The sequence below is a fragment of the Bos indicus genome, chromosome 8, assembly GCF_029378745.1.
Source record: "Bos indicus isolate NIAB-ARS_2022 breed Sahiwal x Tharparkar chromosome 8, NIAB-ARS_B.indTharparkar_mat_pri_1.0, whole genome shotgun sequence".
Lineage (NCBI taxonomy): Eukaryota > Metazoa > Chordata > Mammalia > Artiodactyla > Bovidae > Bos > Bos indicus.
The window spans coordinates 52,179,970-52,197,982 of NC_091767.1; the positions used below are offsets into that span (position 1 = coordinate 52,179,970).

At 39.2% G+C, this 18,013-nt stretch overlaps 1 protein-coding gene across 5 annotated transcripts in view; it reads left to right on the forward strand.

Annotated features, from left to right (window-relative positions):
* Positions 1-18,013, forward strand: part of PCSK5 (proprotein convertase subtilisin/kexin type 5) — a 519,845-nt gene that overhangs the window by 354,949 nt on the left and 146,883 nt on the right. For 4 of the 5 annotated variants that reach the window (XM_070794669.1, XM_070794670.1, XM_019966083.2 and 1 more), the window contains exons 18-20: positions 3,348-3,445; positions 4,480-4,609; positions 5,035-5,150. In XM_070794669.1, coding sequence (XP_070650770.1) covers positions 3,348-3,445; positions 4,480-4,609; positions 5,035-5,150 — 344 coding nt within the window. Of the gene's footprint in view, positions 1-3,347; positions 3,446-4,479; positions 4,610-5,034; positions 5,151-8,331; positions 10,945-18,013 lie in introns of those variants that run through there. The other variant, XM_019966082.2, reaches the window with a different exon arrangement.

Here is an 18,013-nt window from a genome sequence, read left to right on the forward strand (position 1 = left end):
CCCTGATTCATTCCTCTGATGGTCGAAACTATTCCCTTATCTTTATTATTTCTCTCCATATAGCCAATCATTGTCTTATCTTAAGCACCTCAGGCTGGTTCCATTATGCTGTGGTATGCACATAGATTTAATACCAGGGGATGTCATCCTTGAATGGATGAGACTTGCTCATTGCTAAAGCCAGACAGTTGATAGATTCTTTGAGAGAATCAAAGTGAAGTAGATATTCTTGATATGCTTAAAGAAGGTCAGATCATCCCATGCTGAGTGAGGGGCTGGACTCTGGCTTTATTACATAAAACTAGAATTCTGCTCCATTCCATCCCTTTTAAGAGTTCCCTGATGGCTCAGAGGGTAAAGCATCTGCCTGCAATGCAGGAGACCTGGGTTCGATCCCTGGGCTGGGAAGATCCCCTGGAGAAGGAAATGGCAACCCACTCCAGTATTCTTGCTTGAGAATCCCATGGATAGAGAAGCCTGGTAGGCTACAGTCCACCGGGTCGCAAAGAGTCGGACACAACTGAGCAACTTCACTTAGTACCTCTATTTCCACTTTTGATCAAAGGCACAATAATCAGGGTTCAGGCAGTCTAGGCAGGCAATCCTTTACATTAATTAATAGGGGAACATCATTTTTATTTTGACTGATTATTTGCGGCTTTCTCTCTTGCCCCATAAATGCATTCAGTGTCCATTTGTTTTGTACCTTTCATCTCAAGACTTCAGTTTTGATAAATATCAGCCCAGTCAGCATCCTACTACTTTTTGGAGAAGGAGCAGACTGTTATAATTTTTAAAAAAGGAAGATAAATGTGGGCTTAAATCTTTCTCTGCCATTTATCAGCTGTGTGATCTTGGTCAAGTCCGTTCACTCCTCTGAGCTTCAGTTTTCTCATCTATAAAAGGGTGGTACTAACCTCAAAATTGGTGGATTATGATAAAGATTAATTGTGATAACATCTATAAAGCACTTATTCCAATATCTGACACTGAATTGGCCCATGAAAAATAAACGATCAAGATTATTTTCTATATTTCTTAGGGAACATTTTATAGAGTAAAAAATGTTCTCTAATAGAAATAAGAGCCATATATATTAATTTTAAATACCTGAGTAGCCACATTAAAAGGAGTAAAAAGATACAGGTGAAATTTATTTTAATGAAATCTTTAACCAAATATATCCAAAATATTATTTCAACATGTAATCAATATAAGACAATATGAAAGATAATCAGTGAGATATTCTATATTTTGTTTGTAGTGCCCAGTCTTCGAAATCTGGTGTGTATTTCACCCTTAAAGCATATCTCAATTAAGACAGTAATTTGGGGGGAAATACTTGATCTGTATATAGGTTTTATAAAAATTTAGTTGAAGTAGATTTTAGATAGCCAAGTTGTTCTGCACTTATTTAAAAGTTTTCTGATAACTGAATCAAGTGCCACTTTGTAAGATTGAGAGGGAAATGAACGAAAATAAAATGTTAAATTCTGTGCCTTGGCCACGCTAGCCACATTTCAAGTGCTCTCGAGCCCGCAGGTGCTAGAGCATATGGGACGGCACACGTCTAACTCAGCTGGCTCACCCCAGCATGAACCCAGGACTGGGTCCGCTTACCGCGCCACCCCTGGAGTCTGGACGCGGCAGAGTGCACCAGGGCTCCCGGCGGCGCTCTGCTGCACGCCCCACTTAGTGCATTCCCTCCTCACACACGGCACCCTCTGTCTCCAGCTGCGCAAGTGCCAGCCTCAGAAGCAGTTTTCCTTTGTTAGAAAAACAAGGCAGCTTTAAAAAAACAACAACTTTGATAAGTTTATCAGAGGTCCCATTTCCTCCCACAAACAGATTCATGTGATGCACTGTCCCTTTTTCCAGCTCTACCAAAAGGAAAGGGAATTTCTTTTATTGGCTTTTTAAATGACACCTCTCTGGCCAGAAGAGAAGATCTATGAATGAAATACACTTTCTGTCTTCTTGAGGCTCCCTGTGTTTTTCTTAGGGGCTTCTATGGTTGACCATTTTGCCTCAAAAGACCTGTAAATTTTTAAATAGTGGCTAAGCAAACAGAAAAATATCTATGCATAAAATACTAGAAGGATATGAATTAAAATGTGAACAGGACTGTCTGGGATTCTTTTTCATCTACTTTGGTTTTGTTCTTTCCAAATTACTTTAAAGGGAAAAACAAATATATAAAAATACTTATATACATATATTATAAAAAATAAAGGGAAAACTAAATGTTAGTTTTTAATAGTATGATCCATATACAAAGCACAGTCAAGTAACGTGAATTGCAGCAATGTATAGAAATGCATTTTCTATAAGAACACAGAAAGCATTTGACCCTGTTGCTTAGACACCCATTTTCTAGAACTGTCTACTGGGTGACATGGGATTATGGTAACAGTCTCACTACTGAGTTATTCCATGAGTAGTGTTTGTATATTAAATGCTGTAAATTTTAGACATTTGTTTTTAAGCATCAATCTGTAGGCTATGAAAAACCTTACAGGTGTTAAAAAATTAGAAGAAAAAAATACACATTCCTCATTCGACATTCTAGCAACATATTAGGTAATGCCTAAGAGTGCTATTTAGATAAAACATAGCACAGATAACACCTAAAAATACTAAATGATAGTGTAACTAAGAAAAGTTGAGATGTTTGGTGAAGCAGCAATGTAAGTAAATAATTTTGCCAAATATTTCATTAGAGTTTAAAATTAATAAATAAAGCAATAGAAGCAAATGTATGTTAGGATTCTCTTGCTTTGGTCTAAGAGAAGAACTAAAATCAGAAACACTTAAAATTTTAAAAAGGCTATTCCTGGGATTTTGAGCTGAAGGTTGGGCAAGATAGTTGTACCCTTCTCTTCAGGTGTAATCATTTTACCACGTATTCCTACAACATATACAGTTACAGAACAACATTTAACATTTACAGTAACAACAGTTACTCCACAACATTTATTGTAGAGTAGGTCTAGGAGATCTGGGATTGGTAGGCATATTGTTAGGGAAGGTGATTGTTTTGGTCCATAAAATACTTTTAAAAACCTCCAGGTTATAAAATGTTAAGTAAAGAAAAAATGTGTCAGCCAGCCTAATAATTTAAGAGGAATGTCCTCCAAACTTGTAGCACATGTATAGGCTACAGACTTATTACAGGCACAGAGAAGCATTCTAGGCATCGGGAGGAGAAAAACAGAGGGTACAGGGGCTATTTCTCCTGCTCTGAAGTTCTCCCAAAACCACTGACCTCTGGGGGAAACTGTATGCGTTACATATGGCGTTGGGGAGTCATGACCTCTTTGCCTGACCACAGCCGTCTGTGTTTCCAGCCTGCAGGGGTCCCGGTGTGCCATCACCTGTGAGGACGGATGGTACTTCAACGGCCAAGACTGCCAGCCCTGCCACCGCTCCTGCGCCACCTGTGCAGGTACCTCCTCCCCCACTCCTCTTATTTATTCCTCTAGCTCTGGTTTGGCTTTCATTTGTCTTTATCCATCAGTCATGCACACCCCCTTGGTAATTTTTTTTAATTAGACTTACTTTTCTAGCTTTACTGAGGCATAACTGACAAAAATTATATACTTTAAGATGTACGTGTGATGTTTTGATATATATAATACAAGGTAATTAACATATTCATCACCTCACATAGTTTGTGTGTGATGAGAACACTTAAGATCAACTCTCTTAGTTGAGTTTTGAGTATACAATACAGTATAGTATTGTATAGTACTGTACAATAGTATATAGTATATACTATTGAATATACTATTGTATATACTGTATACAATACTATATACTATACAATACTATTGTATAGTATTGTATAGTTACCATGGCGTACGTTAGATTTCCAGAACTTATTCATCCTGCATAACTGAAACTGCACCCATGGATCCAGGTCTCACTTCCCCACCCCAGGTCCTTGACAGCTCCTCTTCTACTTCTGCTTTCATAAGTTTGACTTCTTTTTTAGATTCCACATTTATGTGAGATCATGAGGTATTTGTCTTTTCTTATCTGGGTTCGATTTTCAATGTAACAGTAGTACTCAAACTTCTGTGTTGAAGATACGTTCCAAGGAGGCCAAGGGCAGACGCAAGATGTGTGCAGGCAACCTCTTGATAATTTTAGTGTAAATGCTGGAGAAGTATGGCGCTCTCCTGACAATCATCATGCGGTCTCAAAAGTCAGTAATCAGCAGCCTAACCTCACTGAAAACTTAAAACGTCCCAGTGATACCTCCTTTGCTTTCAAAAGAGGTTTGATGTTTTTTGGCAAATGGGTTCAATCTAAAACTGAAGCCTTTTCCCCCAGAGAACATAAGGAAAAGTACAAATGTTACAGTTCTCAAAATTGCCACCTATTAATGCCATTTTCACCAATTATGCAAAAAGCAGCCCGCTGTGCAACCTTTTCTGAGGCTTTGTTTCTGTTTCCTGCATTTGTCTTGCTTTTAAGGAGCGGGCGCTGATGGGTGTATTAACTGCACAGGAGGCTACTTCATGGAGGAGCGGAGATGCGTGCAGAGCTGTAGTATCAGCTACTACTTTGACCACTCTTCAGAAAATGGATACAAATCCTGCAAAAAGTAAGTGGATTCCCCTCCCCCCATTTAAGCTCCAGTGTTTGGCAACTGGGTTCCTTATTTGACTGCCTTCATTAACAATATGAAACATACAATTATTAATGAAAAATAAGGTGCAAACATTTACCTATGGACACCAACACTCTGCAGCTTTAAACCCAACTGATTTTTGTGTGTGTGCCTCAGGAGCACTTTAAAACCTCTAAAGTTGTATTTCTGTTTCAAGTGCATGCTCTCTCCTCTTTAAAATCGGTCTACCTGCTAGGTTTTCTTTAATGTTGTCAATTAAAGCAGTTCATTTAAGAAAATATTTTTGTGGCATCTTCAAAGGGAGAATTAAATTTAAGATGTTAAGAGATTGACAGTAAACACATCTTTTCCTTCGCCTGATGTGTGAAAGGATGATACATTGTACATTCTCCCCATAGATGTGACGCCAGCTGTTTGACATGCAATGGTCCAGGGATCAAGAACTGTACAAGCTGTCCCAGTGGGTATCTCTTAGACTTAGGAATGTGTCAGATGGGGGCCATCTGCAAGGACGGTGAGTACAACTACTTATTTTGATCTTCTGAGAACCATGTGATCCTTCCATGTTAAGGTCTAATATATATTTCCACTTGAAAATATTAACTATCAAGCATGTCTCAGATAGGACATGCTGATGTCTTGTTGGTGTTCCTTGAACTTATACCCTCAATGGGTTTAGTTTTCTGGTTGTTTTAACTGCAAAAAGAACTAAAGCATCCATTTATGAAGATGGCACTAGTTAATTTTTATTAATTAGTAAACCTTGTTCTTGAAAACTTCTTAGAGCTTTGGGTTCAGAGCAAAATTCAGCAGAAAGTAAAGAAAATTCCCATTTATCCTCCGACCACGCTGACCATACATACACACACACATACACACATACTCACCATCAGTATCCCTCACCAGAGTGATATGTTTGTTACAGTTGATGAGCCAACACTGACAAATCATTGTCACCAAAATCTACAGTTTACATTAGAGTCCACTTTTGGTGTTCTATGAGTTTGGACAAATGTACAAAGACAAGTATCCACCACTGTAATATCATTCAGATCACCCTTCACTACCCTGAAAATCCTCTGTGCTCTGCCTATCCCTTCCTTCTTCCCTCCCTCTGGAAACCACTAATTTTTTTTTCACTGTCATCACAGATTTGATTTTTCCAGAGTGACATATAGTTGGAATTATACAAACACTAACTAGAACAGGCTACATATTGTATTGTTTTCCAAGCTTCCCTCATATGTACTTTTTGCTAGATTTTTAAAATACCACATAGAGTTTTGTACCTTGCTTTCTGCTCTAAGCAATAGATAAATGCTACTCTGTGTTTTTACAAAATCTTCAGAAACTTCACTTCTAATAACAGCTTAGCAGTCTATCTTGTGGATATGCCACAGTTTACTGCCACTCTCCTCTCATTTGGATTGTTTGTAATTGTGATATGTAAATAATAATCAAATGGCATCTGAATCTTTTATTAAGCCGTGATAGATAGGCATCTATCTAATGGTAAAACAATTACAGATTGGTTCTAATGCTAATATTGGTCCATTTTTCTTTTCATTGCACCAGTAGTTCTCAACCAAAAGGCCAGGACCCCACACCTTCCCCCAATATTCATTTAAATTGCTCTTGGGGTAAGGCACCGATAGCTTTAGAAGCTTCTGAAGTGTTTTTAATGTGCAGCCATTCCCTCTGATAATTTGGCAAATGCCAAGTTCTCTCATTTTCTAGCTTCCGCCATTTCCCTATCCATAAAATGAATGAATTTAAATTATTCCAACCCCAGTCTCTCGTGAGCTTTGACTCTAGATATAATTCATGCAGAGAGGACTCTTAAATTTGTGCCTAGACTTTATGCACATGTGCACCTCAACAATGTAGAAATAAAATGTTTGAGCCATCATTGTTCTAAACATCTTGGATTGTTAGGGAAATAGGAAAATAAAAAATGACGCATTTGGAACAGTTTTCCCTGATAAAAGTCATTTCCCTGGGTTTAATCTTTGTGTTCCTTTGAATGGTTCTTCTTCTGGAAATTTCACAAGAGGCAGAAGAGTGCTATGGCCGGGAGAATGCAGATTCAGAAGTCAGATGCATCATTCTTATCTAGACTCCAGACCTTGGACAGGTTAGGAGTTTTTTGGGCCTCACTGCCCTCATCTATGAAAATAAAAAGGATAATGCTGTTGCCGTCATATGGTTATCTGATAACTTTCCATTAGGAATCTCAAACAACAAAGATATCTGAGCATGTGATGGCACCAATAGGGAAATCATTTATGCTCTCATATCCACAGAGCATCTAAGTGACTTTGTGTCTTCATAGCTCTTCTAATGTATGGATTGACCTGGCAGGGACAGGCAGACCTGCTCAGGCTCTGCATTCAGACTTTCCATGGCCAGGGCTAATTCTTACCACACAACACTCAGGTAAGAAGACTGGGAGTGACAGCACCCCAGATACCATGTAAGTATTACTCTCTAGTTATCAGCCAGTGATCCTTACCCTCATGTTAAAAGCTGATCCCCCTCTATCTGAATATGATCAGAATTTTTGTAAGTTAGTAACTGAAAAACCAAGGAAGATTTTTAAGCCATTGACCCAAAAGATGCACTATGACTTGAGAGGTTCACCCATAGTACTTGGTAACAGGCATTTCAAGGTTTATGATCTTTAACTGCTTTCCCTAAACCATGGTAAGCATGGGATCATTTATGCCAGTGGAACTTTGGTAAAAGTGGAGTGTCAGGATTGTGGGCAAAAGTAGAAAATGAAGAATCATGATTTGTGATGAGTCCATTTTCAGGTAGGTTAAAGAATGAGATCATTGACAGCTCACTAGGCTTTTCAAATCACACGGCAATCACCATGTGCTGTTAGGGATGTGTTATTATTTTCTTCCAACTGTCATATTTCAGTGATTCTAAGACATACTTTTTTAGTATATTTTAATAGCTCTGGAATCAGATGCAACTTATAATTTGTGGCAGCTTACAACTGCTTTGATCCACAGGTTGATGTGATATAGTTGTCATTGCCTGTGACTTAGTCACAGATATATCTAGTCAACTGAGGCACATGATCACTCCTACTTATGTGGCATTTAATTGCACTTCCTAATAGCTTCAAAAAGTTAAACTATGTCTCAATATTCAAAGGAAGAGTTATTACATAAGCCCAGGAAAAAAAACAGCATGTTATGCAAATATTTTAATAAGCATAAAACTAATATGCTAATTGACAAAAGGTTATTGTGTCACCATTTAATAAGAATTTTTCTTGGCGGTACTTAAAAAAGTGGTGTATGTGAAATCCAGTGTCTTAGACTCAATGAAATATAGTGTAAATGACTGTGTATGCTCTGCTGTAGGTAATTCCAGAAAGAAAAACCCTTGCTTGTATTATTATTGATTTCTAATTTATTCTTTTTCTAATCTTTTTTCCTTTTCATAAATGGATACCAATCACATTTACCGCTGGACTGCAAAACAATGCTTCTTGAAAAACAATCCTGTTGACTGAAATCACTTTGGGTGGACCAAATTTTCCTCCTGTTGACTGCTCCCGAATGATCTCTTCCAATCCCCCCAATCTGCCTCTCTGGCCAATCACAACCTTCTTCCATGTGTGTCCATCATGCTGCTCTCGTCCTCAACTTCCCCTGTCTCTTGCTGAATTCCTGGAAAAGCAACGGAAGAGTCCTGGGCGGAAGGAGGCTTCTGTATGCTAGTGAAAAAGAACAATCTGTGCCAACGGAAGGTTCTTCAACAACTGTGCTGCAAAACATGTACATTCCAAGGCTGAGCTGCCATCCTAGATTTCTTTGTTCCTGTAGACTTATAGATTACTCCATATTATTATTAAAAAGAAAAAAACAAGCAAAAAAAAAAAAAAAGCAAGCCACCTCTCTCTTTCTTGCTCTCTTTTTCTCTCTCGCTCCAATTTGTGCAGGGAGATGGTGAACTGTTTTGTCAGAACTTAAATGGAAAAAGAAATAAACCTACAACAAGCCTACCTTTTATAACTGGGTGTTTAGTGCTAAACAGCCAGAACCACAGAGACAGTATTGTATGACCAAAGCATCTGATGCCAAAATTTGACGTTAAAGTAATGATTTGATTTCCTGCCCTGTTTTTGAAGGTCCATTTTGTTTTTTTTTTTCTTTTTCCTTTTGCATTTACTTGCTTGCTTCCCTCTTTGAGATGCCTAAAAATCCCTTTCAAAAACATCACAAGAGCAGACATAGATCAAAATGAAACAGAAAGCTCTTGCATCCATCATTTTTCATGCCTGAGTCCACTGTTGGGGGAAATGGCAGAAAACTGGACCTAAGGGCATTAAGAACATCCCACAGAGTTGTGTTCAGTGTCATTTGTCTTGGTTTTTCACAGCTGGCCATTGATACTTTCCACACATAATTTACTTCATGCATTATGTGCTGGTTTTAGCATTATGCCCACTTGATAAGTCTGCTCCACTGGTTTCATCAGATAGACTTGCTGCTACTGGCTTTTCCATGGTAGATTCGGTTATTTTACATACAGCTGGTCAAATGGGATTGCTCTGCATAGTCAAATTGGTGATGGACAGAATGCAAAGATTCACAGAATAGCTGAGACTGATCCAGCTCCCCCCAAATCCAGAGTGTTCACTCGTAAACCCTGCACATGCTCTTGGTGCTATTCAGCCATTACCCCATAGCATTTTTTTAAGGCCATCAGAAATTCCATGTGTTGTAGTGGAAAGTGTTTTCGATATGATGAAGGAAATTTCTTCCTAAAGTCAAAAGTTTCTAAAAGGTCCTGTATTTTTTAAGAAATGGAATTTATTTAAATAATATTTAAGCCTGTGCCCAAGTTGGCGGGGTAACATTTTTCAATGGTGCTTATTAGAAGTGTTTTTCATCTTATCATTTTAAGAAAATAAAACTGGAAATGGAATATGGGCAGCATGATTGTACCCTCCTGGTTCTGTTCTTTCCCCACTCCTCTGTCTCTCTATAACCATGCTGATATACCTGTCCACTGAATGTCAATGAGACCATCTGTTTTCCTGGAAATATATTCACTGGTTTCCTATGAGTCCCCAAACACATCCTGGAATCTAGCAGATTGACTTATGTGAATACTCTTTGGATCAGTGGTCAGAAATGAGGAAGCTTGATAGATCTTATTATAACTCTTGAGTTTCTCTATTTAGGAGAGCAGAGACTAATATCAAGTTTCTTCATGTTTCATATCAAAGCTCCATTGGTGACCTCATTTGCTTTCAGAGTGACCAGCCATCTTGCAGGCTTTAGGCTTCGGACAGCCTCACTTCCAAGATAAGAGGAGGAATGATATAGGTTATCCTGGGAAATGAGATGCTAACTAAGGTCCCCATCCAAGAAGCAAGCTAGTAAAAAGGCCTAACTTGAAATTTTGTATTCCAAGACATCAAAGTTAACGTTTAACCCAAGGTAAATAATGAGTACAAAGTCTAATGACCCTTTTAATAGCACTGCAGTGATACTAAGTCATATAATGATTCATATACAACTAGGGGATCAACTGATTTTGTTGAGTAATTTTTCCTCTTCGTAACACTGCAGGCCCTTCTGACCTGAAGAAAGCAAGTTAGTCCTGGGTCTGGCATGTAGAGTCTTAACGTTTAAAGTCGCAGTCTCTTAAGTGGACAAAAGTGAGAGCCTAAAGCAAGGTCAAGTAGATGGTGAAACCAGATCTGCCTGCAGAAGAATCCATTTAACTGAACCCGCCCATAATATTTGAGGCACAGAGTTACTATGAAGGGAAAAATAAAAATGATGTCTGTGTTCTTAGACAAATAACCATCAATCTGACAGTCAAAACCATTGGGGTCCACCAACATGTGTTCCATTTCTCACTGACCATGCAGGCGCACATTGTGGAAATACTGGTTTAACTACTAGTGGTTACTGCCTCGTTTATCTACAGAATATTATTAACTAGAACATAATGCTTTCAAAGTTTAAGTTAATGTTATATATTATGTATAAATATATATATTCATAATGAGATATATGTAATGGATAGTACAAAGTTTGGAGACTTAACAAATACTCTAACCTAGAGCCAGAAGTCCTATTTTCTGTTTTCTTTTGTCTTTTCATTAGTGATCCATTGTTAAATCCAAATTCACTTTTACTGAAAAATACTGTACATGTGTAAAATGTTCAGTTGTTTTTTTGTAAAATATAGTAGAATGGTTGTAATTGATACTGGCCAAAATCAATGTTATTCCATATTTTATTTTTTCTATTAAATTAACCTAAGTTCCTGTTTATTTGATCTGTTCGTAACCATGTGCAAACATCTCTGAAAGGGTGAGGTCATGAGAAACTTGTGTTTCCATACAGAAGCTGAATATGGAAGAAAGGGTGGAGGTGAATGGAGCATATACATAAGATTGGGAAGAAAGGGTGAACAGAGGTGGGAACTGAAAAAAGGAGACTGTAACAGCGGTAGAAGAAAGGAACCGTTTAGGTTTGGTCATGAATGACTGTTGAATTCCATTTTTAGTATGCAGCTTGTGAAAAAATCTACAGAAGCTTGGTGCAGTTGCTACTGCATTGTACAGACGCAATGTCCAGTGAAAGCCATCTGGACATGCTCTTTCCCTGGCTTCCCCCAGGGCATGGACTACTGCACACCTGCCTGTGGGTGTATGAAACGGTGGGGACCATGGTGCTGGGCACAAAGAGGTGGGGAGTGTGAAAGACGTTATAGACGATGGCCTTATTCGGTTGGCTGATACCCTGTGCATCATTATCCCTGGCTGTATCATATCCCTGGGGCTGTATCCCTGGATGCCTAGAAGATGACTCTAAAACTAGTCTCTAGTACATGCTACAGGGTAGAACTGTATAGTTAGCAAATAAACAACCATGGATCATAGACCTTTGTGAACCCTGCTTGTGATAGTCACTAGCCCTGAAGGTTCAATGCCCTGCCTTTTGCAAAAAAAAAGAAATGAGAAATCAACAGAAGTGACACACATATTGAGCTCTGATTAGGTTTAAAGATTTGGGGATACAAAAAGGTATAAGAGCTTCTGTTGCCATAAAGTCCCATTACGAAGATGGGGAGAAACTAATTTTATTGACCATTTACTATGTGCTGTACAATATGGGAATACAGTGTGTGTGTGTGTAGATATATTGGGTTGGCCAAAAAGTTCATTCAGGTTTCCCCTAAGATGGTACAGAAAAACCTGAAAGAGCTTTTTGGCCAACCCAATAAATATACTCTTCTAAGTCTCACAAAAATTCTAGAACAGAAGTACATGTAGTATCCTCTGTTTATAAATGAGAAAGCTGAGGCATATGGACTTGAAATAAATTGATTGGGATTGCATAACCAGACTCAGAATAATAAAAATAAAATTCAACAATAAGACCATTAATCCTAAGGAGTGACTTCTAAATCTCAGATGAGTAAGTTAAGTTCAGACAGGTAGAAATCCTTTTGAATTGGATTAGTCAGGTGTTTCTTAGAGCAGTTTAGACTTGTACTGGATCTTGGAGGATGGCTGAGGCTTAACTAAGCAGATGGAACTAAAGCAGGAGGAGCATTACCAGCAAATCTGCTGCCCAAGAGTTGTTCAGGGAAGCAAGTCGATTGTTCTAATGATTTTAACTAATTACCCCATTGCTACAAAAAACAGTAATTCAAGATGTGATGGATCAGTCAAGAAGAATCAACATTTTTACATTTTCCATAAGATGGATAGTGTGCCCATTCCTTTCATTTCCGTACCCTTGGAAGACCTTGCTATTCAGTAATATCCATCCCTGGACTGATCAGCACTCTCTCACCTTTCAGCCAGTATTAGAGCTCCATCATCATGCTACTCATCTCTTCTATCAGACTCCTCATTTCCACACAGCAGTCTACTCTTCATTTTGAGGAAGTTGCAAACTGAGTGCTTCACAGAGAAGGAAAAGTAACTGTTGTAGTAAATGCTAAGTTAAAATTTCTCCATCAAGTGATCAACACTATAGGCACATCTGAGTATGTAAGTATTTAACATCCCCCTCATGTAGAAAAAACATCATGCAGCTGAAATGTAAGTGGTCATGCCTTCTTAACTGCTTTCATATGATCATTCAGCTTCACACAAGGGGCAGTGACAGACAGCAATTTGACAATTAGAGAAAACTGGAGGAATTTTCTAATACAAAATGGGAGGGGAACACAAAGTCCAGCTGCAGTTCGACCTCACCTGTCCCCAGCTGGGCCTGGGCTCCAAACTCAGTATGTGTCAATGACAAAGTATAAACCATTTCTCTTCCCTGGTTGATGGCCATTTCCAAAATTATTTTTGTTAAAACCCATAAAATCTGAAATTCTTGGCGGAATATTTTGGAGCCACTGACAAATTTAGCAAGGCATAGCCAAGATGGACTTAATTTCACTATGGCTCATTGGAGCAATTTGGCAATAGCATTGGCGCTATACACCATAAAATCATGTCTCCTCTTCATCATGAGAGGCAAAGATCTGGCCCAAAGTCAATTCTTGGGCAAGAAGGATACAGCTGTACAGCATCATTGAGTCTCCTAGGGCAAGTTTGGGACCTGGGAACTCCAGCCATTCCTTCCTACCTTCTTCCTATAAGAGACTTAGAAAGATGTTTAACTGTCTTATTGCTGAAGGATTTTCTTGCAAGATTTCTTCTCTAAAGGGCCATTGTTGAGTCCCTCACCACAATAATTGTTGCAGCTCTTGGCTTTTTCCAGGTCAGATGTCAGGCAACAAAAGATATTTTGCATCTCCACTTCTAGAAATTTACAGAAACATTCCCTGAGGTCGGAATTGTAAGACACTTTTTAGAAAAGAATATACTACAAGAATACAGTGTTTTTAAGCCGGCAGAGTGTTACTACAATGGCTTTATTTAATTTTGCCCCCACAAAAATCAGAGCGACCTACAGAAACTAACTTTCTGTTGCAAGATTCACAACTATCAAGGGTATGGATTAAAATCAAGCCCAGAACATCAACTTTCTGTACAACACTGCCTCCCTTTTATGAGTGCCAAGGAGAAAACAAGTCCATATTACATACATTGCAAGACAGGGGTAAGAGCCTTTTCCCAAGTGTGGATAGAAAGCACACTATATTCCTGGACTTGGCTTTTTCTCCTTATTAATCCAAGTGAATTGCTTCCGTAAACAATCTTTGAGTTTCTGTCTATATACCAAGCACTGAGGTCCTTCGTGCCCTCTTCAAGCTTATGGTCTAGTGGTAAACAAACCAGAATACATGGTTATAATATGAAGCTACTGAAAGGCCTTTTAAAAAGCATCACAATATTGCTGGGAGTCGAAAAGAGCAAGCACACTCACTCTACCAATTAAGGGTTAAATGTACCACGGCTCACACGATAAGCTTTCCAAGGGCATCCAAAAATAACATGAAGCATTCAAAACAGATTTGCCTTTAAAATGTGCAAAATCAAATGATATTTTAATTAAATATCTACAAAATGCAACATATCAAACTAGTCAGTCAACTACAGCTCAACACTTAAGGAATCACATAATTAATGTGGGATAAAGGTGAATTTTAATGTTTGATATGATGTGGTACTCGCAGAGACAGGAGAACCTAGGATCTGTTGGGTTTCTAATTTAACCCTGCAGAGGAGGAACAAATTCACTCCTCATGTAGGGGGAGGATATATTTATACATAATTCTGATGTCTTCCCTCAAGATTCCCACCTGTAGATCCAAAAAGCTACCTGCCATTTCCCTTCAGATGGCTAACAGGCATCTCAAAATTAACATGTCCAAAATAGACTTTAGACTTGCTAATCCCCTAAACATTATCATAGATTGTCTCCCATCTCAGCATATGGTATTAAAATACATCTAAAAATCTATCCATCCACCAGTTGCTCAAACCTAAACCCTAGGATTTCTCTTTTTGCTACCCTCAAACCCAATCTGTTGGCAAGATCCCACTGACCTCCATGATATATCTCTAAGTGACTTCTCCCCACTCCGTAGCTGTAATTCTGGATCAAAACACCATCCTCTCTACCCTAAACTACTGCAGAGCCTCCTAATCAGGCTCTCTGCTTCTCCCCCCATCCATGCTCCACGCAGATGGCAGAGTGCCATTATAAACACAAAATCTGATTTCACCTCTCCCTATTCACTCAGAATAAAATCTGAACTCCTTACCTGAGACCTTTCTGATATCTTCTCATGCTCCCTTGTTCATATTCTAATCATACCAACCTTCATTTTGTTCTCCAAACAAAACTAGCGTATTTGTGCATCCGGAACCCTGCTCTTCACATGGCTGATATCTTCTCATCCTATAGATCTTAGTTCAAAAACAGCTTTCTCAGAAGCAGCTCCTTCATTCACCCCACACCTGCCCACCTTTTTGGTCTAGCACCATAAGCATGACATTCTACAGTTCATTGGCTTGTTTATTGTCAGTCTCTCCCTCAGCACCACAGGAGCTGAAGTTTTTCTGTCTTGTCCACAGTGGACAAGATGTCTAAAACAGTGCCTTGGAAGTGTCTAACACAGTGTCTTGCTTAGTAAATATTTGTGGAATGAATGAATAAGAAGACTTCAGTGAGAAGTTACATTAGATATGAGTCTTGAAAGATAAGCAGAAATTTGTAAGTCAAAGAAGGTGAGGATGTCCGAGAAGGATTCTTGAGAGAGAGAACTGGTACAAAGGGACAAAACCATCAAAGGGCTTGTGGACTGAGAGGCAGAGAGTGGGCAAGGTGAGCAAGTGAAGGAAGGGAATGGGAAGACCCCAGAGTTCAACTCACAAAGGGCCTAGGATGGGCTACTGACCTCTTCAACCTCTTTATTTTTTGAATCATCAGCCTTTCTTTTCAGAGAGGCTAACTGACTTACTTAAGGACCCCATGAAGTCAACTTGTGGCCTCCTGCCAACAAATGCAGGAAGCATTCATTCAGGCAGAATGCTGAGAAGGCTGTATTTGCTTCAGTACCCACGGGATTGATGGCTGCATTGAGCCAACTAAATCAAAGGACAGGGTACTAAGCAGAGCTCAACTATTAGATTAGCTCACATGAGAGGAGGCAGCCTGTAGCTTCTCTTCACTGGGATGTCCATGACTAGAGCAAGAAATCTGGCAAAGCCTGTTTGCAAGACTAGGGGACAAGGACTGGCTCAGAATCCTCTTTTCCTTCTAAAAGAAAACCCTTTGTCCTCTAAACTGTCATTACCAGAGAAGACTAAAAGGAAAGAATTAACAACATGTGAGGAACTACCCTTCATAACAACAGAACAACAGAAAGAGTAACTCCCATATATGGAATGCTTCCTATGTACTAAGCACTGTGCTCAATTCTTCATATGAGCTATCTCATTCAATATTGCCAATAGCCTGATTTTATTCTCTCTACAAATGAGAATGCAGATGAGGTAAATGCTTTAAGCACCCCAGTGGTTAAATAGAAGATCTGGGAATTAATTTAAATCCAGACGATCTGATATCAAAGTCTCCAAGAAAAATATAAGAGCCAAGGAAGTTGTCTGTTGAAACAAGCTTCAGGCTGTGATCATGAAGCTTACATCAGGATTATATAGGTCACCTGACAATGTCTGGTCCAAGGTCCATGCTGTCTCTTGTGACTAGAGCAATCTCTGCCCAGGACTACTGAGCATGGCCACATAGTGTTTTGTGGGATCAAGCTAGGAGTGTATTTCAATATCACTATGAGAATTAGTAGTGACCAATGGGCCATGTGGGCAAAGGAAATCAGATAGGACCTAAAGGAAATGAGGCAGTGACTAATAAGAAATGAGCACATGATGTCCCTTTCATGCTAATTTATCCTTGTCTTGGAAGTCATCATTTGCATTCTCTAGCCTCAATGACGGAGAAGGCAATGGCACCCCACTCCAGTACTCTTGCCTGGAGAATCCCATGGATGGAGGAGCCTGATAGGCTGCAGTCCATGGGGTTGCTAAGAGTCGGACACGACTGAGCGACTTCACTTTCATTTTTCACTTTCATGTGTTGGAGAAGGAAATGGCAACCCACTCCAGTGTTCTTGCCTGGAGAATCCAGGGACGGGGGAGCCTGGTGAGATGCCGTCTATAGGGTCGCACAGAGTTGGACACGACTGAAGCAACTTAGCAGCAGCAGCAGCCTCAATGAAATGAAGAAGAAACAGAACAGAGATACAGGGAACACAGAAACATTACAGTGCTGAAAACCATCACAAAATACAAATTCCATGAGCTCCTTTGACAAATCCATTTAAAAAAATTCTTTCCAGGTGAGATTCAACAGGATTTTCTTGACACAAATCCATAACTGTTGCAACATAATAAAATCTAAACTATCAAGAAAATGTAAGTTTTATTATGTACAGAATTGTAATCTTTAACTGACTTGTATCATTAGAAACAAGGAGAGATAAGAAAGCCTTCCTCAGTGATCAATGCAAAGAAATAGCGAAAACAATAGAATGGGAAAGACTAGAGATCTCTTCAAGAAGATTAGAGATCCAAAGGGAACTTTTCATGCAAAAATGGGCAGAGTAGAGGACAGAAATGGTATGGACCTAACAGAAGCAGAAGATATTAAGAAGAGGTGGAAAGAATACACAAAAGAACTATACAAAAAAGATCTTCACAACCCAGATAATCACGACGGTGTGATCACTGACCTAGAGCCAGACATCCTGGAATGTGAAGTCAAGTGGGCCTTAGGAAGCATCACTAAGAACAAAGCTAGTGGAGGTGATGGAATTCCAGTTGAGCTATTTCAAATCCTAGAAGATGATGCTGTGAAAGTGCTGCACTCAATATGCCAGCAAATTTGGAAAACTCAGCAGTGGCCATAGGACTGGAAAAGGTCAGTTTTCATTCCAATCCCAAAGAAAGGCAATGCCAAAGAATGTTCAAACTACCGCACAATTGCACTCATCTCATACGCTAGCAAAGTAATGCTCAAAATTCTCCAAGCCAGGCTTCAACAGTACGTGAACCATGAAACTCCAGATGTTCAAGTTGGATTTAGAAAAGGCAGAGGAACCAGAGACCAAATTGCCAACATCCACTGGATCATCGAAAAAGCAAGAGAGTTCAAGAAAAGCATCTTCTGCTTTACTGACTATGCCAAAGTTTTTGACTGTGTGGATCACAACAAACTGTGGGAAATTCTTCAAGAGATGGGAATACAAGACCACCTGACCTGCCTTCTGAGAAATCTACATGCAGGTCAGGAAGCAACAGTTAGAACTGGACATGGAAAAACAGACTTGTTCCAAATTGGAAAATGAGTACATCAAGGCTGTATAGCCACCCTGCTTATTTAACTTACATGCAGAGTACACCATGAG